A 26,740-nucleotide genomic window follows, 5' to 3' on the forward strand; every position below is an offset into this window, starting at 1 on the left:
TCTACTTATAAGGCTGTATGGAGTGTTGTTACGCCTACACATTAACGCGAGTACAAGAAACGAACCAAGCTTGCGCACCAAGCAGTGTTCATTGAATCGCTCACACTTCTCAGGCATATTTCACATTTCGCAGAGGGTAAATATTGCAAGGATACATATAAAGGAGTCGCAGCTTCGCCCGAAATGCTAAGCATCGATTGCGATAGCAAATTTGTAGACTGCTATACGAAGTAAGGATAGTACGTTTATAGGCCGTATAAAGCCGCAAACATTCGCTTGCTAAATTAACAAGCAGGGTGTCACGCGCGCACAGGTAAACATGAATAGATTTCGCTCGATGACCGCGGAAACTCGCTGTCAAAATGCTGGAGTGAGGAAGCGCAGCGGCAGCAGCGAGCGTATTGAACTTCGTGCTGTCTCTCGCTTCACCGCGAACTAAACGTCGAAAGCACAGCGTGTACGAGGCTACCGGCATTCGGTGCACTTTGTCCACGTCGCAGATCGCCTTCAAGATACGGCTGCACGCGGCCGCAAGCAGCAGCTGCTGTAGTAGGACACCCCCACCCTCCCAATCTTCCATCGCTTCCCCCCATGCCTCGCGCGCGACAAACGAAGGCGCGTTTCCGCTGAGCCGCGCGCGGAAGCTGCGATCGTCGGCTGACCCTCGCAAGCTTTCACTCGCGCATACAGCGTACTGCGGGCGCCGACGATGTTATCATGTTTGGACTTCATACGAAACATCACGGCGAAGGTGACGCCGACGGCAGAAATATGGTTGGAGTGTCAATGTAATTGCTATCTCAATAAAATCACAATGAAGCATTAGGAGCAAACAAGTAGTTTCTTCGCATGCACAGGGCTCTTCAGGGAGCGCGAATGTTAGCTGTACAGCCTGTGAAGAGTGGCTACCTAAGTGACGTAGCCTGCTTCACTAGGCAAGTTCTCATGTTTTATGTGTATGCTATGCCCACGGTCGTGAAAATAACCGTACTTGTGCCCCGATTTTGTGTTTACTTCGGCGCAGTTGACGTTCGGAAATTTTCGAAAGGTATTCAAAAAATACTCGCATTTACGAATAGCGACCATTTGATTTGAAGACCGAATTTCAAATATTCGAACACACCTACACAAATTGTATCTACTCGTTCCGAGCTGGCTATAATACAGCACTGGCTGAAATGCCAGTGCGGGAAAACCGGTACGCCAGCTCAGAAATCTCGATCCGCTTTACCATCATTTCGACTTTGCCTTGAAAGCGCTTACGTTGCTTAACGACCTTCTATGCCCCTCGATGCCCTGCGAGCTAATTGCGGTCCGCGTGTTCCGTTCTTGTCTCTGCGCAGGCGGACGTGATGCAGTTGATATTGAAGCGTAGTTTAACCGGTCTCGACTGGGCGCGCACCACGAAGCGCTGGTCGCAACAGCCGCCACAGCAACGGGAGAAGCAACATAAGCAACTCGACGCCACTTGCTCCTTGAACGGCGCTCTCCCCGGGGTTGCAACATCAAGGCGATGAGTGCGAGTATTGAGGTTAGTGGCTTCCTGGGCGCCTTTCTTTCAGTAATTTAGTCTCAGCTTAATTGAATTTGGATTTGTTTACTTAGTTCGAAATACTTGTGCTAGCGATGTAGGCAACCAAAAGAATGGACAAGAACATATCAATGTCCGCGACCGATTCAATTAGAGAAGTAGACTACGTTTTGTTGCAGGGAAAAAAAGGGCCTCCTTTTTTTGGCGGCGTTGGCAGCGGCCATTGGCTTTCTCTTCAGGTAACATAAAATAATTTAATTATTAGTAATTATTTACACTCATTAAAAAATTAATGTAGTAAGACTAGAAGAGAACCAGGAAATACAGTAAGTATGATGGTGGCATGAAGTATGCAATTAAGAAAAGATTAATCGAACGGCACGCTAACATCAGCAGCGCAAAACGGATGGTGAATAATGCAGATGCGAATGGTCGAGAAATAGAACAGCGGTAGAGGGGATGCCGCGTTGTAGGCGACAATATCCAAGAATATGGATACCTTAATGCAAGGGCAGTGTCGTTAGTCATTTTTTTTACTAACAGACAAAAATAGACATCACATGCTGCAATGTAATGCCTACTAAAAGGTTCTGAGTGTATTCGCACGTTCGCGTATACTGAGCCACCAAATATGTACCAAACACATGCGTTACGTATTGCACATACGCCAGCTAGGGCATCCTCAGCACGCATCGTACATCCAAGAGATGCGGCATCGTGACAATAAAAACCGCATTTTGGCGGCCTCCGTTAAGCTCGCAGTTAATTACGCTATGATATTTCTGTGGTGCCATAGGAAGTTGGGAGGTCTTTGGGGATACAGTCAGTGAGACAGCACTGCGGACTGACCACCACGCACACTACACGCTTACCTTGAGTGCACCGTCGTCATCAACAACGCTCAATATGTTCGCTATCCCTTGCGCCGGTTGCCGTCAGGCCTTGATTGACACCTTTCTAACAACGGGTGTTCGTGCAATCACTTTAAATGAACAGCTAATTTCCAGCGTTCTCATTCGCTGCTTTCATTCGAGCACAGAAGCTACGATAATACGATACGCAACTCCTGCTCGCATCGGGTCGGCAGAGTCCTGGTGGGGATGCGAAGGCAGAGCGAAGAGCCCTGGGCTAGGGTGGGTATCCTGTAAGTGCCGACTTGGTGGACATGTCAATTTTCTCACCTGCGGAATTTCTGATTGGCTGGGCTGGGGTACGCGTGAGAAGGAGACAGGCGCCACCAGCCAATCAGTACCTCAGCCGCAGACGAAATTGAAATTTCCACAAAGCGGACACTTACAGAATACGCTCTCAGGCGGTGCAGTCGGTTGCTTTTAAATTTTAGCGTGTTCCACACGGAGAGCGTCGCGTCACATGCTAGTACGCGCTGCATGTATTCTAGCGTATGGCTGCATCTGACTGTGACAATAGACAGTTCTAGAATATCGTTCGGTGCACATCCCTTCAAGAATTTCAATTTATTGTACGGGAACACAAATGTAAATAAGAGACGGCGCCGTCTGACGTTTCATGCTTAACATGCCCAAGCCAAGACGATGCATTAGCAATCATTCTCCCGTTTCTATGGTGGCGCGCCTCGTCAGGCCTACTGTCGCCAGAATTACCGAACGGTCTGAGAACTTGGACGTTCTATGTGCTCACAACTAGCTTCAGGTGAGTTTAGAGGAAGCGAAATCTCATTTCAACCATTACTCACAATCAACGATAGCGAGAGCATAGCTATCACAATAATTGACGCTGAAACGATAGCCATAAGTGCCGCTATATCTTTGATAACGCCAAATCAGGTACGTTAACATAGCGTGCCTAAACCACAGAAACCCAATAACGTACGGAGACAATGTGGAAAACGATACTTCTTCACGTACGTAATGCCTTTAACGTTTGCTCGCAACCACTATTCTAAACTGTATAATAGCAGGGATTCTTGTGCGCTCTCTTCAAGACATGACCGAGCAGTGTTATTGGTGTGCTCGTTAGACATTATGCCGCAGCAGGCAACCCTCGTTTGTCGGCTATGGCTAGAAGCAGCCTTCCGTATTGAAATAGTTGACAACGATGCTTGTGACGACTGTAGTCGTCAGGAGACCTTATGCACATTTTGTGTGAGAGTCCTGGACAGAGTGTGCAGAGACGATCGGTCACCACTGCACCAGCTCGCATTGATGATGCATCATTGTCAGAGCAAAATATTTTGTAATACCGACTTCATAAGCCTTCGCAGAAGAAGGCTACGAATGCATTGTTGCAATGTTAAGTACATCAAAGCAGCACAAGCGACTTTAGCACTCCGTTATTCTGAGTTGTGAATCGATGTGATCGTGTACAGGTATCTGTTTTCTCTCTCTATCTTTCACTAAATTTCCTTTTTATTCTTCCACGTGATGCTCTCACGAGTGTAGGGTAGCAAACCACAACTTTTGTCCTGATTAAACTTCTTGCATTTCACCTCTCTTCAAGAACCTCAAGAACATCGGTTCGAGTTGTATACAAATTTTGGCCTAGCACTGCGGTATGATAGTCTCCTGGTTAGTTCAGTTTGTAGAGCGACCGCCCGGAAGGGCATTAGTCCCGGGCTCGATCTCCTGATTAGGATGTATTTTCTTCAACAGCGAAGATTTATTTCTGATAAATCCGTATTAGTTTTCTTTGCAGCTTCGTACTACATTCAGGGGGATTACAATTTCGCTTTCATGAAGCTTCCTCCACCTTGCAGGTTTCCGTAGTGCTGATTTGCCACATCTCGGTTGCATTCACTCGGCCCTTCTACGCAACTGCGCATTTTACCTAGTCTTCCCTGAATTAAAAAAAGTATATTTTATTACATGCGCCTGGGGGTTGCATTCACCAATGCAGACTCAACCTTGATGGAAAGGACTGATAACGCCGAATGCAATGCCTGAGGTGGCGATAAAACTAAAGCACACCATCTGCGCTGCTGCGGAATCATTTAAAAGGAAAGCCTTACCCTCCACACCGCTCTCAACCAGCTAGACGGAGAACCTTTCTTGTTGGATAACATCTTGAGACCATGGTGACAAGAAGGCAAGAGCCCTCCTTTAATACCTGACGGCAACCTTACTGACCCACCTTTCCTGATAAAGCGCTCAGAATTTTCACTACATCGGTGACATCAAAACCAGGCTTTCTCTTCTAATATTTTCCGCGCCTTTTCCATTCTCTCAATGCACGGTAGCCACCCGGGTTCAGTCCTAGTGAACCTCCGTCTCTTTCATTTATCCTTCTGTCTCCCTCAAACACGAGCGAATGGCAGTGAGAAATTTGGCTGTCAGATATTTCACTTTTCCAAATGTGTGCCGATATCAGCACCGAGCTTCTGCTTAACATTTAATTTACCTTAACGAGCATGGAATGAATGCCACAGGGAAATAAATTCCGTACGTGCAATTTCTGTCCTATGTTCGAACCGTCTTATATCCGCGCATTACTGGAATTTCTGCTTCGGTTGCGCTTTTTGATGCCACCTTATTGGTACCCTTTCTGGCCATATTAAATTGGCAATTTCCTTATGTAAGTTATGAAGAGCTACGTGGGTGTAAAATTATGCAAATGCAATAGACGTGTCGTAGTCTATGCTGAGCGAAGCTTCAGAAAAGCGGTTCAAATCTTTAAAACTAAATGCTATGTGCACAATGGTCTTTATTCTCATCCTACGCAGCCAGCAATCTCAGGAAATGTTTGTTTAGCACCGCACAGGTCACAACGTTAATTTCATACAGTGATGATATTTATTCACTACTCCATTCACAAGTTATGTCAAAATGCAAGCACCAAATCACTCGGATGCGCAGTGTCAAACATCGGCGCAGTGATATCACGAGGACGAACACGATGTAAGATGCTTGTCGAAGTGTTCAGTATTGCTTTTTTTTGCTTCTTATTCTCCCATATTTGGTACCCCTTTCCGCATTAGAAGGTAGCCAACCGGAGTGTTCTTCTGGTTAACTTTCCTGTCTTTTCGTTGCTTTTCTTTGTCTCTTCTCGAAGTGAGGTCAGCTATATAGAGGTAACGAAGGAAAGGCGGGGAAGTTAGCCAAGGTCGCGCCCGGCTGGCTACCTTGCACGTGAGGAAAGGTAAAGGGGAAATAAAGATTAGAGGGAAGAAGGAGAGACAGTGTGCGCACAGTGGCAAGTGAATGTTGACTCACGTACAATCTTAAGCGTTGGTACAGTGCCACTTGCCTTGAAGAAGCGCATTAACGTTTTGGTGGCCTTGGTTCATACTAGAGCTCTTCGACCAAGATCCTAGGATCATTGCTTCCCAGTAGTATCTGTCGTCTAAGCGCTAAGTCTAGCACGAACAGCATATTGTTGAGAGTCTATCGGATGGAAAGAGGCACATAATGTGGGGCTGAATTTAGAAAGTTTGTTTTTAAGTGGAGTTGATAACATGCGGGCCGCCTTCGCTATTGAGATGTCCAACATCACAATTTGCCGATGTCGCCTCTCACGAAGAACTTTACCGTCAGAACGTTATGTGAATACAGGCTGGTGCTCCAAGTTTCATCGCAGCCGCGAGAATGGCGTGCGGCGCTGTTGGTAGTTCCAATAAGGAATGAATAGGCATTCGGGTATGCAACGCCCGATGACATGCGGTACAACAAATTTTTTTACAGGACGGAAGAGCCCGCTGGGCAGGTTAAGCTTCAGGCCAGGATCCATTGAATAGAGTCTGTAGTTAGTTAAAATTCAGCAAAGTCCACCATCGTATGGTGCTCCACAATCAAGTGAGTGAATCTGCTGCTCTGCATTGGTTCTGCACAATGGTATAAGCACGCAGTGGTCATGTTGGCGAGCTGAACGCGCAGCCTCATCTATGCTCTTGTTGCCGGAAATTCCGCAGTGGCTCGGCAGTGCCTGAAATATAATGATCAGGAGAGGTGTATGCACAGGGGAGCGGCCACATATATCTAAACACGTACATCGTAGGTTTCTGTACCCATTGTGTCACAGTGGCACATATATCCATTCTGGAGGATTAGCCAAGAATAGGCACATACTCAATGGCGCAAGAATGGTTTTTCCCAAATACAAGCAATCAAAGGACGTCAAAAAGACCATTGAATACGTGCGCTATTCTACAAAGAGGTCTGTGGGTTTTTGAGACCCCTATAAACTGACATAATATGTACAGGTTTTATATCGTGATTTATTTTTTCATTATGCGGAACAGGGGTTCGCTCGCTCGCACTACATTGTCGGTAAACATTCAATGGTATAGTATAAGCCAGTTTATTGGAACCTGGCTTGGGGGTGTGCCTATCAGGCGAGAGACAAACGACGCACGCCAAACGCCGAGATGATAGACAAAAAAAAGCATCGGTTTTAAACTGCATTTCTATCGCTTGCGACCTGAGTGCTTTAATTTTGGCATCAAAGAAATGTCTGCATGCACTCGTTCTGTGTCATATAGAGTAAGCATGGTCTTGGAAGTCGACGCTTAATGAGAGGCGACAAAAAGCCTAACCGTTGAAAATCTGTCGTCTCACGAAAATTCATTATGTCAGCATTATTCTGAAAGAAGTAAATGGGCCTATTTTCCGCTTTAGCTGTGGCGCTGCCTTACAGCTTAACTGCAGAGCCATTAATAAGCATAAGCCAATGAGCCGTAGTAAAATCCGAGTCGCCAGTTTGTAGTTACTGCGCGACTCGGCGTGAAGTGGAAAACTGTCATTTGTTAAATTTATTTTTGGGCGATCGCTTTCTGCGAATATGCTAGTTTGAGCGGTGCCAATATAGTTCAGAAATAAGCCTGGTACTAAATCATAGCCAAAGCGCAAACGCGCGATCTTGAAGTGCGTCTCAAAATTGCATTTAGTCAGTGGTAGCTGAATTAGGATGCACCGATGCGGAAACCGGAGGACTCAACCAGGTGTTAAATGTGCCGCGAGGTTTGTCCGTCTATTTCGCATCGCACAGGGAGTCCACGCTCAAGAAGAGAACAAAGCTTGTCGTTGCGTCAGATTCTGCTTTAGTGGAGTTCACGTCCGTTTGTAGTTGTAGGGTGGACGTGAATAGATGTGACTATGCATGCGTAAAGGCAGGCAGTGTCACTTGAGTATGACAAAAAATTACAAGCTCAATGGCTAAGCAGACGATCTACCGGAGCACAAGTGCTGTTCTTTCTTATTTACACTCGCTTTATATAGCAGCTGAGACATTCTTGCCCTCTTTATCACGTTTGAATCATGCGTAATTCTCTCTTAACTTTCATTCCGCCTGGATTAATATTGCAGTGTAACTGATGGCGAAGTGCTACCATTGAATGGTTTCCTTGTACAGGGACGTAGACTATGAACGCACAAGTGCATGAACAAAAATGAAGATTTATAGATCGTAATGAAGTCTCATTATGGCCAAACATAAGTGACCAAGCATTGCGGATGTTGTACGTGCTGTAGCGAGTGACCCTGCTGAAATGCTTTTGGCTTCAGCAATTTCCCATAGTTCTTCTTAAGACACCTGCAGAACGTATTGAGAAGTCGGGCTCCATTTGTGTGGTTTGAAGTGATTAAGTTAAAGGAATGTTGAAGCCGCTGGAGTCTCAAGACTTTTTTTTTAAAGAGCGACTGCTGTTATCGACCGTTTGAACTACCTAAAAACGGTCTTCTAAGGTGCCCTCTATCTAGCCGATATTTTTTTAACTTTTACGAGCTTACACAAAACCTATTTTACATAGCCGTTGAGCTGGCTACTTGGATACTTGACTACTTGCAGCAATCTACTTGTATTCGTAGAAACTGGGCCTTTGCATTGCAAAGTGTGACATGCAGAACTATAATTGCAGGACCTCCTGGCAGCACTCAACACTCTATTCACCACTGTGGGCGAAGTTTTAGAGTATCAGCAAGGACATGGCTTTCCGGCCGATCCCCAATAAAAAAGACCTTTTTCCCTCTGCCGTCATTCTATATGGTTGTATGGTCTATATTGTCGTATGGTCATATAATTGTACATGGTCGATTATAAAATAGAGACCTTCATACAGGAGTCCATCAAATCATATAGACAGAAACAGGTATCCAGAATATATATAGGACATCAGGGTTTTTTCGATGTGGATACGATCCTGCGTAGTTACGTGGTGCTGGACTCCCTTAAGTTATGTGCATTGTGACCCTCTATATTAGCACTGCGGCATGTTGAAACGTCAGCTACCTTAAACCAGGGCAGGTGGGCAGGCTAATTTCCCAACAAAAGTGTTTTGGAATGTTTTCAAACTACTGTAAAGCCTTCGCGACGGGAGGCGTACTTTGGAATTTTAACTCAGCACCGAGGCGACCACGTAGCTTCAGGTTGTTGTTGTGACCTCAAAGCAACAATCTCTGAGCTACGTCGGCGCTGGCTGCACAAACCGGTTAAGTCAACAATGATCAGACTCGAACTACTAGTTTAGTGAGTGGTTGTTTGTTGTCCGCCAGTCAAATGCGCCGGTCCACTCGGGGATCGGCTATATGAATCAGGTGGTGCGAGGGATCAAGAAAATAGAAAGGTTGAGAAAAATGAATTCAAACGAAACTGGTAACTGAAAATTTTGAAATTGATAGTTAACTGGTACGAATATGACGTGAATATCATCTAAATATTTTAGTAAAGAAATATGAGAATACAAAAACATTGAAAATTTGACCTTGCAATTCTTGTCTCGCACAGAAAATTCCAGAGGGCATCGCAAAGCTTCCTGTGGCTAAAACTCAGTTCGGTTGCACCAAAGGAAATGATCACCGGAAAAGCGAGGGTCAAGCCTAGTTTTCCAAAGGTTCCCAGTTTTTGAAACAACACTCCGCGACATCTAGCGCCGCCACCATGAAGCCTGCGCGTGACTTCTGAAACGCACGGCGTGCCGCTGAGTGCGAACGCTGAGAAACGCGTCGTGCGGCCATCGGGCTCCGCTCTCGCGCTTCTTTCTGTACATCCTGCGCCATCTATTGGCACTGCCGCGATGTTCACGCGTGTATTCCGAGACGAGAAGCGCGGCGCGCGGGTATACCTGCCAACGCTGAGACTTGTTCCCTCGCTTGCCATAGACCCGGTGGCACAGACTTAGCGGCCCAAGCTGGCGAGATGTTTATTGAAGAGCGGCACATACTTAGTACAGTCATGGCGCAGCTCGTAAAGCGTTGGGGTGAAAGACGTTCATTGAAAAGCGGAACATACCCGCTGCATTTGTGGTGCAGCCTGCTAAAGCGTCTGGCTACTGCTCTTGAGGAATTCTTGTGACGTGGGTCCAATTCCGCTCAGGGTCGGAGAAATTTAAGGGATCATATTCGTCATTATAGAGTGGCAGATTCCCAGTGGCAAATACGTAGTTAACCTAAGTTGGCGCCAAAACCTTCATTGAAGAGCGGCACACACCTACTGGCACACACCGAGTGGCCCAAGTTGGCATCAAAAGAGGTTGTAGCGTACTCGCCCCAAGCGGGAGCGAAAAGAAGACGACTACACTCCTTGAAGTTTGGGACAAGAACTAGTTTATTTGCTTAGAAAAACATGCTTCGAAAGCGATAACAGAAAGGGGCATGTTGGCTGCGTATCTCCAGCGGCGCGCCGGAGATAGCGTGAGGCATGTTGGCAGCGTATGCGCCGTGCGCCGCCGGTTTACGAATTGGTATGCGCACACAAATAAAAATTTACACGATCACCGGCATCAAGGTCCGCTACAAGGTTTATTGCTGACCAGCACACACTGAGTGGCACATACCTTGTGCTCCAAGTCGGCGTCAAAGAGTCTCACCGAACAGCGGAACCAACCCAGACCCACATCTAGACTGACCCAAGTACAGAGCGGCACATATATAGCATTGCCACATACTCAGCGACCCAAGTTGGTTCGACGATTGGTTTCGAACCCTGTTTCCTCAGCATAACATCCCGATGCGCTGCCCCCTCGACCATGGACTACCCAATGATGCAGGTAGACAGGAAAACGGTTAGATAAAAACATACATCGCTATCCCCCGGGAGGTGCCCGAAGTACTATAGAAATGCTAATGCATTAAAAACGAATGTCCTGGAGATTCACTCTCATTGCAGCGGAGGAGGAAGATCCGAAAGCAGGGATGTTAATGATAAAAGCGTTTGGTTGGTTGCCCTTCGTTGGGGACGGAAAAGGCGAATAAAAAGATGAGAGACAGAGGCAGGAGAGGCGCCGGTGAATTCGCGCGCTCGCGCGGAGTGCACCACTACGTTAAAGACGTTTACACAGACCAGCCGCTGTCAAGCCTTCACTACATTGGACGAGCACAGATATATATATATATATATATATATATATATATATATATATATATAAAGGAAGGCAGGGATCTTAAACAGTGAAGACTCCGGTTGGCCACCCTACGCAGAAAAATGACAAGGGCCATACCAGACCTGTGCAGATTTGAGGTGGCGGAACTGGGAAGCGCAGTCTCATTATCGATACTTTAGGCTTGTTCCAAGGAACAATTAGACGCGGAAAATCGGAGGTGGACAATGAATATTTGGCATAGTACGTTATCTGCAGTATCAAATTGTCCGATCCACGCCACAAGGACGAACGCATATGGTGGCAAAATACTGACTCCAGGGCCTGTATTGAATGCTACTGTGAGTGCATCAGCAGATTCATGTAGTATTAAACGTCTGTGGTCTGGAACCCACACCAAACTAGCGAGGCGTAAATGTCTTTGAACGAGAGAATAGAACGCTTCTAGGCGTTTAACCAATTACATGTATTTAGCGAAGAACAAAGAGGCATACAATTGTTTAAAATGGCATCGGATGACAAATATGAAGGTAATTTACGTGAAGCTAAAGCAGTTGTAAATAATTCAGCCGGAAATAAGAGAGATAACACTTCATTGTGCGAAAATCAGAGAAATCGGCTGGAGGAGCTTTGTGTCTGGTCTCCTACTCTGCGTAGCGTAACGGAAGAAGACGAAAAAGAACCGTGAGAGAGAGAGAGAGTACTGAGGACAATGATAGTGTACAGTGAACAGTACACGAACGTAATGTCAAGAGCGCTTTTATTCCTTGCAGTGACATTTGACTGCTGTTCCATGGTGATAGTATCTTATGCACCGAAAGGGGTCTGTTGTCCAAGCCAAACAATGTGGCGTTAACGGTTAAGGGTCTGTCGTTCTGTGCAGAAACCAGGGCAGCCACAGCGGATGTGTAAGATTCTCTGTGGTATCACATTATTAACAAGTGGGGTCATTTTGCAGGTCTATCTTATGAAGACAACGTCTTGTGAATGCTACCCCAGCCTCATTCTGTGTAGTAAAGACGCATGACTTCACTTTGATATTGTCACGTAGTAGTGACGCTGAAGAAAACAGTCGTAAAACAGTGTACGACGAAACGGGTTGTTTATTGGGCGAACCTGTGCCCACAAAAGCAAGGTACACTCAAAGCACAACGATAGCGGCGAACACAGTCGGCGATCGTCGAAAATCTGATCAGCGGCGAAACGCGTCGGCGTTTATACCTGAGTCATCGAAGGTTCTAGATTAATCCCTGATGCACGCGTGTCTTCCAGAAAGTTCTAGACAATTCGCGTCAGTCATGCAATCAGATAACAGAAGCGTCGGTGAAAACAGGCAATGGAAAGAAGCATCGATAATGTTCTAGAAACTTCCGATACAGGCGCGTCCTGCGCCGAGCGATAACGTTTAACATTTGTTAGCCGGTGGAAAGCGGCCACCGGTGAAAGATAAACATGTATACGTGTCAATACCCTCCCCTTAAAAAGCATCGTCCCGATGCTACAAACAAATGTGAAAGCGTATATAAACAAAACCACGCGTAATAAAGAGAAAAAAAAGTAACAAAGTACCTAAGTTCGTCAGCGGGCGTAGAAAGGTTTAAGACGCACCACATGGATGACTTCAGGTCGTGCCCGGCGACGCTGTGATTGCGAAATGCCGTCTGGCACGACCTCATAGTCCAGTGCGCCAATACGTCGGATAATCTTGTAGGGTCCGAAATAGCGACGCAACAGTTTCTCGCTAAGTCCTCGTCGGCGAATCGGAGTCCAGACCCAAACACGGTCGCCGGGCTGGTACTCGACGTAGCGTCGTCGTAGATTGTAGTGTCGGCTGTCGGTCCTCTGCTGGTTCTTGATGCGCAGGCGGGCGAGCTGTCGACCTTCTTCGGCACGCTGCAAATAAGTGGCAACGTCGAGATTTTCTTCGTCAGCGACGTCTGGTAGCATAGCGTCAAGCGTCGTTGCCGGGTTCCTTCCGTAGACCAGGTTGAACGGCGTCATGTGCGTCGTTTCTTGCACGGCCGTGTTGTATGCGAAGGTCACGTACGGAAGGATGGCATCCCACGTCTTGTGTTCGACGTCGACGTACATTGCCAGCATGTCGGCGATGGTCTTATTTAGGCGCTCGGTAAGGCCATTCGTCTGCGGGTGGTAGGCGGTGGTGCGGCGATGGCTTGTCTGGCTGTACCGCAGAATGGCTTGAGTTAGTTCTGCCGTAAAGGCCGTGCCTCTGTCGGTGATGAGGACTTCTGGGGCGCCGTGACGCAGGAGGATGTTCTCAACGAAGAATCGGGCTACCTCGGCGGCACTGCCTTTGGGCAAGGCTTTTGTTTCAGCGTAGCGGGTGAGGTAGTCCGTAGCGACGACGATCCATTTATTCCCGGACGTCGACGTCGGAAAAGGCCCCAGTAAGTCCATCCCGATCTGCTGGAACGGTCGGCGAGGTGGCTCGATTGGCTGTAGAAGTCCGGCTGGCCTTGTCGGCGGTGTTTTGCGTCGCTGACAGTCTCGGCATGTCCTTACGTAATGGGCGACGTCGGCAGAGAGGTGAGGCCAGTAGTATTTTTCTTGTATCCTCGCGAGAGTGCGTGAAAAACCGAGATGTCCAGCCGTTGGGTCGTCATGGAGAGCTTGCAGAACCTCTGAACGCAATGCTGAGGGTACCACGAGGAGGTAGTTGGCTCGGAGAGGCGAGAAGTTCTTCTTTAGGAGAATGTCGTTTTGCAAGAAAAACGACGCCAATCCTCGCCTGAACACCTTCGGCACAATGACGGTCTTGCCTTCCAGGTAGTCTACAAGGCTCCTTAGTTCCGGGTCGGCTCGTTGTTGTTCGGCGAATTCGTCGGCACTGATGGGTCCCAAGAAAGTGTCGTCATCCTGGTCGTCTTGTGGCGGCGGTTCGACGGGGGCGCGAGACAAACAATCGGCGTCAGAGTGCTTTCGCCCGGACTTGTAAACGACGGTGATGTCGAATGCTTGAAGTCTCAGGCTCCAGCGTGCGAGGCGACCTGAAGGATCCTTCAAGTTAGCTAGCCAACACAAGGCGTGGTGGTCGCTCACAACTTTAAAGGGCCTGCCATAGAGGTAGGGGCGAAACTTTGATGTAGCCCAGATGATGGCGAGGCACTCCTTTTCTGTTGTGGAATAATTTGCTTCCGCCTTCGATAGCGACCGGCTAGCGTAACTTACAACCCTTTCTAGTCCGTCAGTCCTCTGCACAAGCACGGCGCCGAGTCCTACGCTGCTTGCGTCGGTGTGGACTTCCGTATCGGCGTTTTCGTCGAAATGCGCAAGTATTGGCGGCGATTGCAGGCGTCGCTTCAGTTCTTCGAATGCTTCGACTTGCGGCGTCTCCCACTTGAACTCGACGTCGGCCTTCGTGAGATACGTCAGTGGCTCAGCGATCCGTGAGAAATTCTTGACGAAGCGCCTGTAATAGGCGCACAGTCCAAGAAACCTACGCACTGCCTTCTTGTCAGCGGGCGGAGGAAAGTTGGAGATGGCCGCAGTTTTCTGAGGGTCGGGGCGCACTCCAGACTTGTTGATGACGTGGCCCAAAAACAAGAGCTCCTCATATGCGAAGCGGCACTTTTCGGGCTTTAACGTGAGTCCGGAGGTTTTGATTGCTTGAAGAACTGTTTCAAGGCGCCGCAGGTGTTCTTCGAAGCTTGAGGCAAACACAACGACGTCGTCCAAATAGACGAGGCAAGTCTGCCACTTCAAGCCTGCCAGTACTGTATCCATGACGCGTTGGAAAGTCGCAGGTGCCGAGCAAAGACCAAACGGCATGACCTTGAACTCGAACAGTCCGTCTGGTGTTATAAAGGCAGTCTTCTCCCGGTCCCTCTGGTCGACTTCGATTTGCCAGTAGCCGGTTTTGAGGTCCATCGACGAAAAATACTTTGCGTTGTAGAGTCGATCCAAGGCGTCGTCAATCCGTGGGAGGGGGTATACGTCCTTCTTCGTGATCTTGTTGAGCCGACGATAATCGACGCAGAAACGTAGGGTTCCATCCTTCTTCTTCACTAACACCGCGGGGGACGCCCACGGACTCTTGGACGGCTGGATGATGTCGTCGCGTAGCATTTCGTCGACTTGGTGCCTTATGGCTTCACGTTCGCGCGCCGAAACACGGTACGGGCTCTGACGGAGTGGGCGGACATTTTCGTCGGTGATGATGCGGTGCTTGGCGACAGGGGTTTGTCGAACTTTTGACGACGACGAGAAGCAGTCCTTGTATTGCAGGAGCAGAGCTTTTAGTTGTTCTTTCTTATGCCTGGGAAGGTTCTGATTGACGTCGAAAGTTGGCTCAGGTATTATAGTCGTCGTTGCAGGTGCACTGGAATCCGTGAAGGCGAAAGCACTGCTGGCTTGTACTATTTCGTCGATGTAGGCGACCGTGGTGCCTTTGTTAATGTGCTTATATTCGGGGCTGAAGTTCGTGAGCATCACCCTTGCTTTCCCTGCACGTAGCTCAGCTATGCCTCTAGCGACGCAAATTTCACGGTCGAGCAGTAAGTGATGATCGCCCTCGATGACGCCTTCCATGTCTGCAGGCACTTCGGTACCGACGGAAATCATTACGCTGGAGCGCGGCGGAACGGTGACTTGTTCTTCAAGCACATTCAAGGCATGGTAACTGATGATTGTATCCGGCGGTATCGCTTTGTGTGTTGAAAGCGTTATCGACTTGGACCTTAAGTCGATGACTGCACCATGTTGGTTTAGAAAGTCCATGCCTAGGATGACGTCCCTGGAGCAGTGCGGCAGGATTACGAAGCTCGCCGGGTAAGTGCGGTTGTTTACCGTGACTCGCGCTGTGCAGATTCCAGCCGGCGTTATTAGGTGACCTCCCGCTGTCCGTATATCGGGTCCTTGCCAGGCCGTCTTCACCTTCTTTAACTTGGCGGCGAACGCGCCACTGAAAACTGAATAGTCGGCGCCAGTGTCGACGAGAGCGGTGACGTTATGACCATCGATGAGCACGTCTAGATCGGTAGACCGGCGTCTGGCGTTGCGGTTGATTCGTGGCGTCGGATCACGGCTGCGTCGGCTTGCTCTGGTGCTGCTACGTCGCGTCGGAAGGTCTTCGTTCGGCGGCGATGTGTTGTCAAGGCTGTTGCTAGGCGGCGTGCTGATATCTCGTCGTGATGATTCGCGAATCGTCGTCGTCGTCGGCGGCGGAGGATCTTCGGCATTGCGTCGTACAGCAACCGCACCTCCATCGGTTGCTGCTTTTAGTTTCCCGGGTATGGGCTGGGAGATCGGCCCCGGGTTGGGCCGGCATACAGGCGGCGATGCGGCGAGATGTAGCGGCCTGGTGACGGCGAGCGTGAGGGTCGTCGTGGTTGCCACTGGGCTCCGGCAAGGTAGTCGGCGATGTCACGTGGTCGCTCGCCAAGCTGTGGGACGTGGCGCATTGACGGCGAACCCTCGTAGGCCCATCTCGCGGTATGGGCATCGGCGGTAGACATGGCCGGCTTCCCCGCAGTGATAGCAGAGCGGGCGGTGGTCGGGGGCGCGCCAAATGTCCGTCTTCCGCTGGTAGCTGCGCTGGGCGACGGGCGGGCGTGCTGGCGGCGGCGGCGGTGGACGACGGAACTGCGGCGTTATGGGGCCCTGGTGCGAGCGTGAAGGAGGGCCTTGACGACGGGCAACGGCGGCGTAAGTCAGCGCTTCCGGCTGGGGTTGCGGCGATTGCGGCTGCACATCAGGAACTCCAAGTGAGCGCTGAACTTCTTCTTTGACGACGTCGGCGATAGATGCCACTTGAGGCTGCGACCTGGGAAAGAGCTTCTGCAGCTCCTCGCGAACGACTGCTCTGATGGTGTCGCGCAGGTCGTCGGCGCCTAGCGCTTGAGCATCGGCGTAATTGGTCAGGGCACGGCGGTTGTATTGCTTGGCGCGCATTTCAAGCGTCTTCTCGATCGTTGTGGCCTCGGAAAGAAATTCGGCGACAGTCTTGGGCGGGTTGCGCATCAATCCGGTGAATAGTTGCTCTTTGACACCCCGCATCAAGAACCGAACTTTCTTTTCCTCGGACATATCGGGGTCGGCGTGGCGGAAGAGGCGAGTCATCTCCTCCGTGAAGATTGCGATGTTCTCGTTGGGCAATTGCACTCTGGTTTCTAATAAAACTTCGGCCCTTTCTTTTCGCACGACATTCGTGAAGGTCCTCACGAAGTTCTCGCGAAATAGGTCCCAAGTCACCAGGGTGGTCTCTCTGTTCTCAAACCATGTCCGAGCAGCGTCATCCAACGAAAAATAGACATGGCGCAGCTTGTCATCGTCGCTCCATTTGTTGAATGTCGCGGTCCTCTCGTACGTCTCCAGCCATGTTTCAGGGTCTTCAGCTGATGATCCACGGAAGGTCGGTGGCTCCCGAGGTGGCTGCAGCAGGATGGGGGACGCTGGGGCTGCCATTGTGGTCGTTGACTTGGCCTTGATCGATGTGGTCTTCTCGGGAAGAAGTCCGTATTCTGGCAAAAGTCCTTGCTGCCTACGGCTAGCTCGCTGGTCCTTGGCGACGTTGGTCTCGTCCTCCGGTTTCGGGCTTGGGTCGCGGCTTTGCGGGGGCGTCCGCTGCATGGACACAAAAGCACCTCCACCAGATGTCACGTAGTAGTGACGCTGAAGAAAACAGTCGTAAAACAGTGTACGACGAAACGGGTTGTTTATTGGGCGAACCTGTGCCCACAAAAGCAAGGTACACTCAAAGCACAACGATAGCGGCGAACACAGTCGGCGATCGTCGAAAATCTGATCAGCGGCGAAACGCGTCGGCGTTTATACCTGAGTCATCGAAGGTTCTAGATTAATCCCTGATGCCCGCGTGTCTTCCAGAAAGTTCTAGACAATTCGCGTCAGTCATGCAATCAGATAACAGAAGCGTCGGTGAAAACAGGCAATGGAAAGAAGCATCGATAATGTTCTAGAAACTTCCGATACAGGCGCGTCCTGCGCCGAGCGATAACGTTTAACATTTGTTAGCCGGTGGAAAGCGGCCACCGGTGAAAGATAAACATGTATACGTGTCAATATGGTGCAATCCTGAATGCTAAGTCTCAGTCTAGCATGAAAAGGAGATCTTGTCGAGAGATGGTATCAGCTCAGTACAAACTATCCGTATTGCAGAAGAGAGCAGTGCCATAACGACGTGTCTGGAGAAGATAATGGTTACTGCATGAGCTGGCATCGGCATACGCAAGCTCTGCCTGCGTATCTGTTGACTTATTGCCTAAGGTTGCACAATGGCTGGGTACCTACTGGAGCACTATCACATGACATTTCTCATGCGCTTCATCAAAAAGCAGAGTCTGTGACCAGTTGCTAGTTCTGTTTCCTCTTCAATAAATATCGAACTTCTTGCAAAGCTGGCAGAGTCGGAAAATATTGTCCACCATCGCGGTACGTCACTACAGATGAGTGGTAGTGTCTTACGCATAGCTCTTAATTCCACTGATATTCAAGATGTTTTATAAGCGATCTTGAAACATTGGCTTAAACCACCTGTAGGCATCACGAGTGCAGTTGTTGCAGAAAAATCTGTGGTAGAGCCTTCTACAGACACAGGGAAACTTGCATAGTTTTCTCGGTAATGCAGAGATAGTGATGCCGCAATAAGGTAAACTTCCTCATCGCTGCCTAGACAACGCAGCACGCTTTGCGCTGGTGCGCACCATTTCGTTCATGACAAATTCTTTATATAGAGTGTTTGACACGTTTCTCTCAGTGGTATGCACTCTGTTTTGTTCATTGCACAGGATCTGATACATTTTTTTCCAATGGGCCTAGAGTTTTCCTAAGCAATGCGGTGCTTGCATTGAACTTTGTTATGCGTATACACCCGTTACGCTGAAACTTTCATGGCTTTAAAACGTTTGCCTTGTGACACACTGCTGATGCTGACATGTTGCCACTATGCTGCGTGCTTGCAAGGATGATTGGAAAGGAATACCACCTGAGGCGAAAACATTATTGCTTCGACGAAAGATATGGAAGGTCCTCGCCGAAGCAAAACTTCAAGTGGAGTCAAACAACGCGTACAGTCATCACGTAGATGTCTGGGTGTAGTATACTGCTATGGTGCCTGTATTGTCCCATAGCACTAAGAAAGCACTGCGGACAAAACCAGGAAGCGCAACTGAAGGAGTATCATGCAAATCACTCTGAGATTGCGTGATTGTTGTTCGATGACTTTACGTGCATTATTACGGTGCACCTTTTGTGAGCATAATATATTGCAATGTTCTAGAAGCACCCATATAAACCCCATTAGCATGGCACTGTAGCGCTAAACTGCGCTCGCGATGCAAAAGAAGTCGAGGCAGGAAGCTACACTTTAACGTAGATGGCAGCCGAATTATTTGAGCGTCTACTTGCAGAATAATATAAAATCATCTGCCCTTCCACTCCGTGAGGATGGATGATAAGCGAAGCTTATCACCATCGCAACAAATGGAGGGTATACGTACTCGTTCACAGTGCTGAACCAGGCAGGTTTCCCTTGATTAAAGATTGCTTACACGTACCGCAAACTGTAAATTCACCAAGGTCTTTTCCATTCAACACTTCCGAGGAAGTGTGTCGCTGTTCGTCGGAGCGGATCACACTGATGAGGGACAAGATGCTGTCGAACCACACGCTTGCATTTGATGCGTCGAGTTTGCTCGGTGGCAGGATTAGCAGCATCCGCCCACCATTTCCGCTTGCGATTCTTCAAAATGAAATTGCTTCAAAATTAAATGTGTACGTCACGTAAGACAATGAATGGCTCATACCTCCGTAAACGCTGCCTCCGCATTACGACGACAGAAGAGGAGTGAAATTCTACGCTGGAATAATTAGCGGCAACGGAGTCGGCTGTGGAAGAAGACGACGACGACGACGAACGTGGGAGCAATGGTACGAGCGCGTTCGCGTGGTTGCGCTGAGAGGCACCGACGTGCCAGCTGTGAAAGAAGACGACGACGCTCTAGCCATTGCGGATGAGGATAGTTTCTGCGAACAGACACGGGCGTTTAGACTAGATATAAACATTCGCTCGTAAAGGGGTAAAAAAGTGACAACTTAACGCCAAGAATGTTTTCTTCTTACGCTAGAGAGTAGAGGACTGCGCAGGCCCAGGCTTACCCAGAAGGCCATGCCCGGCCCACAGGCAGATCCGAGTAAAGTGTTTTTTGGCAGGCGTAAACCAGGCTCGGGCATGAAGCAGTGAGAATGGGCAGAGCCCGTTCACTGATGGGCCTAGGTCAGGCTTTCGAGCACATGCAAGTGCTCTGCATACATTCGAGGCATTCTGTGCAAAGATAAAGTGACAAGCTGGAATAACTGCCCCTTAGCAAACAAAAATTTTTAAAATCAATTCAAATTCTAATTTTTTGTTTCAACATAACCAAATTTTGTTCACGTCAAAGCAATAAATAAAATAAAAAAATGTCACAGTTTCGCCCTAAGGGCGAAGCAATGAATGCGATAGCAACACAATCAATGTCATACGAAGTAAGGTGAGCGGCTTTGGTAGCAATGTGAATTGTTGTAAACATGAGCTGATTAAGTAAGCAGGTGTGCTGCGCCGTAAGTAGACAGACATGAAGAGAGCCTCGATGACCACGAGAAGGCGCTTGTGAAACGGTGGTGTTGATGAGAAGCGCTTCCCGTGGGCAGCGCGTGCGAAGGGACACACCTGTAGCGCTGCACTGCCGATCCGGGCAGCATTGCATGTGTAGCGTGCGTTGGAAAATGTGGCCCGACTATTACTAACTGAATGAACCAGCGTGGTGTGAGCGCGCACAAACAAACATGAATAGATCACACTGAATGACTGCAGACAACGACTGTCAAAACGCTGGCAGCAAGCATACGCCGCCGCGGGCGAAGGTACGTGCGGTCTATCGCTTCAACGGAAACTGAGCGGCGAATGCACGGCGCATAAAGGTCAGAGCCGTGTGGGGATAAGAGACGGTGCGGACGAGCGATGAGCGCAGTTGTTGGCAGAGCCCCGCCCCCCCCCCCCCCCCGCTCCCTCCGGCGCTGGCTTCCTGCTTCCTTGCTTGCGCGTGGGAGATGAGTGCGTTCGCCCTCCGTGATAGCGTGCGTGCCCGCACGCTTCCGCTCGGGCATACGGCGCGCGGTGAAGATTTTATCTATAGGGAACCTGACGGCGACGGCAACGGCGACGGCGACGGCAGAAATCCGGTTGAAGTGTCCATATAATTGATATCGCAATAAAAAGATAGTAAATACTTTCTATCATATATCCAAGAGCGCGAGCAGCACAGGAAATTTAGGTGTAGCCGGCTACATAAAGGGAAGTGTATTTTTTTCTTAACATCGTATAAAAAAGGATCTTGGACATTTAAAAAATACATTTTGGGCTTTTACGTGCCAACATCACGATGTGATTGTGAGGCACGCTGTAGTGGGGGACTCAGGATTAATTTATACCACGTACCTGGGGGTCTTTAACGTGCACACAATTCACGACACACGGGTGTTCTTGCATTTCGCCTACATCGAAATGCGGCCGCCGTGGCCGGAATTTGATCCCGCGAACTAGTGCTTAGGATTTTTTCCTTATGGTTGCTTTGTTTCTGCTCATATGTACTAGAAAAATTGACTTTTATTATCCAAATTGTTTAGTTTAAGATTTGGTATTGTTACTTGCCTAGCTTTGACAAAGAACAGTGAAATTACCGTAATGCCAGTCAAACCTTTGTTTACTACGCCCGTAAATGATTATCAGTCACCACCTGAGCCTTTGATGCATAACGATGTCTCATACATCTTTAATTAAGGACCTTCACTTGCGCCAGTGGTCGCTTGACAAGTTATCAAGATATGCATTTCCACAACATCGATGTGGGCCTGCGGAATTAGCAGTGCAGCAGGGTCGTGCATCTACCATCTCTCTAATTTGTTATCATTATTCATCCCGTTTTTGATTCCCCTTCTCCTCTTACCCCTTTGCAGAGTAGTAGGCTAGAGCACAGTAACTCAGGCCGATCTCTCTGCATGTTATTCAATAAGATCTCTCTCTCTCTCTTTCTTTAAGCGCCACAGTGATTTCTGCCTTGGTGTAGCCATCTTGCTTTGTTCACGGGGTTGCATATTACCCAGATTTTTACACCCAGTCTCGCTTTGCTCAGTGATCCTCCTCACCCCCCTCCCACTCCCGTATCCTCTTTTTTTTCTTGTTTTTCGTTCACTGTTGGCTCTAATTTCCTGAGGCCTCTGTCTGAAGCGAGCTTAAGGTTGATTGTATATTGCATTACTTTTCACAATATACCGAACTACTAGACACGTGAAAGTCAGTACAAACTCTCGTAACGACACCTTGCGACGCTTTTTAGAGCAAAAACATGCTAGAAAGGATTTGTGTTACACTTTAGCTGTTATAGTTGAAGGAAAAAAATGCCTGAAGAATAACTTTTGTAAACCTAGTTATCACGAGTGAAAGGACTGCTTGGCTTGGTTTTTCAAAGAATATGCACACAGTGTTACATTAATGCACGCTTCCGCGCTTGGTAAGCTACTCCATAACGTGCTAATTGTCCCCCCTTTGCTCCGGTGTTTCGGCAGCCAACTTTGCCGTTGCTTGAGATTTCGCAGCCTGCCGTCTAGCTATATCTACTGGATGATTGGATTCAACCGGTCGCTTGCGCTGAAGTGCACGCACAGACAACCCAGCCGGCGTGCCATCCATGGCGAGACTGAGCGACCAATCGCCGGCGAAGCAGCCGTTAAACCCACACCTAGTCACGTAGTACCGCAGCGGCGAGGCTCCGAGCGAGCGCATCTGCGACGCATCTCCACAGCGGATCACGTGGCGCGACGTCACACCTGCCACACTTGCGCTCCGTCGGCTGAAGGTCATTGCGACGCGATGAATGACCTTGCGAGACAGCGTAGTAGATCTTTCGCTCTAAAACTGGATGTTTATAACTTAGTCACCGCCGAAGTTTTGCACCGGCACCTGAGCAGAATTTGGTTGGTCTCTCCAATTTGTATAATGACTGTGTGTCCTCTGGTTTAATTCTACGGCACAACACCCAAGCTAGTCACGTCTACGCCTTTGGTAATGCGGTATTCAGAAGTACATGCACAAAAACGCTAGAACTTCGCTGGTTAAATAATTGCGCTAGGGTGTTCAGTGGTACCTACATAAATATGTGATCGAGAAACTGACAGATTGTTGTATTTTATGCTTCGTATGGGCGCAGGTTGACCTTCGACAGCTGATGATGAGCTGCTGTTCCCCATTGGCGGAGCACGCGAGCCGCACCTTGACCAAGCGCAGCTGCTCGCACGGCGGCTCCCTCCGAAGCAGCACGATAGTAATGTCCACTGCCGCTGCAGGCGCCAACCACGTGGGCGCCTCGAGCCTGCGCCGGCACCAACGCTGCGACGGCTTCCACGCTTCGTCCACTGTCATGGTGCCCCTGCGTAACCTAGGTCTCTCTGGACAGCATGCTAACTCGGGCGGCGGCGTTGGCGGTGGAGGCCCATCCACCCGGGTTCCGATTTACGCGTAGAAAAAAAAAAACGGGAGAGGGGGGGGGGGGGGCGGTTCACCACACTGTGTCGGGGCCACGCGCTGCCAGTAAAACTCAAGAAGCCTACTCTTCTAAGAACTTTGCTCGAATGCGTGTCGTGAGATTAGCAACCTTGTGAATCTCCAGTGAACGCATTTCTTGTTTCAGATGAGAATAAGTGACATCTTCCATAGTGTTTACCAATTGTCGCAGGGAACCCACTAATTACAGTGTATCCAGCAGAACCGTGTGACAACGTTATATCCGTGGGACTCAATATCACCAGATACCAGTTCGCCGCTCAGTGACGTGATAGAAGGGTCACAGGTCCCTGCATTTCACGTATATGGCAGAGAGAGACGGAGAGAAAGCTGCTGCAAGAATAGAGGGAGCTTGTGGCGTTTTTGAAACGCGATGCGTGCTACTCTCTATTGGATGGAAATGGGTGCCAAAGGCACAAGGAGGAAGGGGACGGAGAAGAGTGAGAAAAAAAATAGGAAAAGAAAAAGACAAGGCACACACTCTTTATCCGTCAGTTTCTTTCTCCAATGCATCGTGTGTACTTTCTACTTTATTATTCTCTCAATTTGCCCACATCTTCCCCGTTATACATATCTGCCTTTCTTTTAGTGTAAATAGCGCATAGTACGCCCCCTCCGTCCCCCTCTTCCCCACCAGGTCAGAATATGTGCGAGTATGTGTATAAGTCTACGGTACGCGCGAATTTCAAGGTAATCAGCCAACACTGGCACCAGAGATGTTGAAAATCTCACGTACAACCTGTAAACATATTTCAGGATACTCTGCTGAATGCTAAGTGTTTTGATATGTGTGGTATACACATCAATAAAACTTCGGTTGGCACTAGTTGGTAAATAGATTTTAGGGTGAAAAAGATTAGCGCAAACAACAAGCACAACAACAAAGAAGAGACGAGACAAGCACTGGCGCTGTGCTTGTCTTGTCTCTTCAATGTTCTTGTCCTTGATGTTTGCGCTGATCTTTTTCACCTTGGTAAACACAAGTCGCCAGGATACGTGCGTGATGGCCTGTAAAGAAGAAAACCGAGAGAAATCGTGGCTAGATTGGTAATACTTCTCACATGAATGAATAGGGTGCTAGTAAACGGAGGGGGGGGGGGGGACTTAGGTTTCGCTATTTCTCGTTGGTCTATTTTGTTTGTGAAGTCCTCTAAGGCAGCGATTACCAAAGTTTCCTTAACGATGAGAATTTTGTGAATGTGCACCATGATTAGTTTCGCTGCCGTTCTAACATGGCATGACGCTACATCTCCCTCATATGATCATAACGGGTGCTCAGATATGTTTGTAAACACGGGACCACATGCCCTTTCCACTTCTTCATGCAGTAGACTGTGTGACTTCTTTTCAGAATGTTCCAACGCAAACGTTTTCGTAGCCATTACTGAGAGAATTCTGGGAATGTTTGTTTGGAATCTCGAAGCGCATAAAAACTCGAGATATGACGGAATGCCAGAGGATGTGCATATATATATCTTGTGAATTACGGTGGCCTACTGTGGTGGTTACGCATGCGTGGTACATGAATCACGCGAATTAATTTCTTGACTGTGGGCGAAGTTCACTAGCCACCATCTTTTGTGTGTTCACAAGTTCATGTATTCGATATCATAAAACAGCGGTGCTGAGTGAGCGTATACAGACTAGGACAATGTATCACGCGCTTGCTATATTCATGTATATTTCTCACCTGTACAGTCTGTGTGTCCTTGCATCATTCGCACGGAAAGCTGATAAGATAAAGGCACATATTGCACGCTCCATTTTTCCTTTATCGATCACAATCAAAACACAAACGTTCATTACAACACTTCCGTTTGTATCAATATTTTGTGTTCTAGATATAGGCTAGGTGTCTTCACTTGTGACCACGCCTGCTCTGATGAGCTCTGTTGGCTCATTGTTGAGTTGACCAAGCATGAGCTCATTTCTGTTCCAAAATGCAGGCAGAAGCTCAAGAATAAAATGCTCAGCTCATCGCGTGGTGATAGAAAAGCGAATGTACTATCACGTGCGTACAAACGCTATCGTAAAGGTTTCCTGGTGAGATCCATCCCCCCTGCCAAAAAGAGTGCTGTTTAGTCTTCAAGCACTGACACATGTTCAGCCTAGCTACGATCATATTTCATCTCTCAGCATGCCTGCATGAATGACAACAGATTTTATTTGATATATAGGGTTTGTGCTCACCATGCAAATGTCTTTACTGCTATAAACATTATACACTGTGGATAGGCAAAGAAAAAAAGAACTTTTGAATTCTAGAACTTATCACTAATAAATATGCTATCTGATAATGGTGACTACAACGCAGAGCCAACGGACAGGAAAAAGGTCAGTATAAATGAACAGTTCCGTTTTTTTTTTTTCATTATCGCGAAATCCAGCCTTTATTTGTATGGCTGTCAGATGTAAACGGAGACTGTACTCAGTGAGTCGGCTTAGTAACTACCTTTAATCTGAAGTTATTTCTATGTTTTTGTTGATTACTTGTGACGTGATTGCGCAAAGAACAAATTCTGTTTTGTTTTGTTTTGTGACAGGATGTAGGTCAAAGGTGGCTGCTGCAAGGAGGATGCAGAGGGCGTGACAGGAGATGTTGAACGTGTCGACTATTACGACTCTAATTTCATACCTGTACCTGCACGAGAAAGCCACGCCTAACTTCAGAGCGGCTGACTTTGCTTAGTTAACCAGTGCTAACTAAAATAACTTTGATTCCTTTTGTTTCATTAAAAATTTCGTTGAAAATATCATTTATTGCTGTCCTAAGTTCCACAGTTGGGGTTTGTACCCGCTGCATCCAGAGTAATTCTGACGTTAGAAGGAGATTTTAATGCGAAAGCATCAAATGGCCCATTTAGTGAAAAAGCTGGCGTCTGTCGTCTGGACAAGCAAAAAACGGCACCTAAATTCCCATTGGCTGCGACACCACGCCACGTGCGCGCCTCGACGGTCGAAAGTGGACACCTGCTGCCGCGATAGCATGCAAGGTGTTGCGTGAGGGGAGAGGTCATCGCAGTGACGCCACGTCACCCTCGCTCTCGCCAGCCGGTGTTATCAGCGCGTTTCTTGCACGTGCAAGGTCTCGCCTGCGTCCTAAATGCGCCTCGCTAATCGCTATAAAGAAGTACTGTATAAAAACAGAACAAATTCGTAACGAAACATCTCCATTGACGTCATACGGAACCTCACGGCGACGGCGACGGCGACGCCGACGGCGACGCCGACGGCAGAAATCTGCTTTTGAGTGTCCATATAATTGCTATCGCAATAAAACGCTGGTGGAAGTGAGTTTCGAGCCTACGATCCCACGCTCAGGAGACGTCTGTCTTACTCACTGGTCTAAGCC

At 48.4% G+C, this 26,740-nt stretch overlaps 1 protein-coding gene across 1 annotated transcript in view; it reads left to right on the forward strand.

Annotated features, from left to right (window-relative positions):
* Window positions 1-23,347, forward strand: part of LOC119438455 (RYamide receptor) — an 84,783-nt gene extending 61,436 nt beyond the window's left edge. The window contains exon 5 of the mRNA XM_037704784.2: window positions 23,036-23,347. Coding sequence (XP_037560712.2) covers window positions 23,036-23,347 — 312 coding nt within the window. The remainder of the gene's footprint in view (window positions 1-23,035) is intronic.
* The last annotated feature ends 3,393 nt before the right edge of the window (window positions 23,348-26,740 follow it).

Source organism: Dermacentor silvarum, chromosome 1 (genome assembly GCF_013339745.2).
Source record: "Dermacentor silvarum isolate Dsil-2018 chromosome 1, BIME_Dsil_1.4, whole genome shotgun sequence".
NCBI lineage: Eukaryota > Metazoa > Arthropoda > Arachnida > Ixodida > Ixodidae > Dermacentor > Dermacentor silvarum.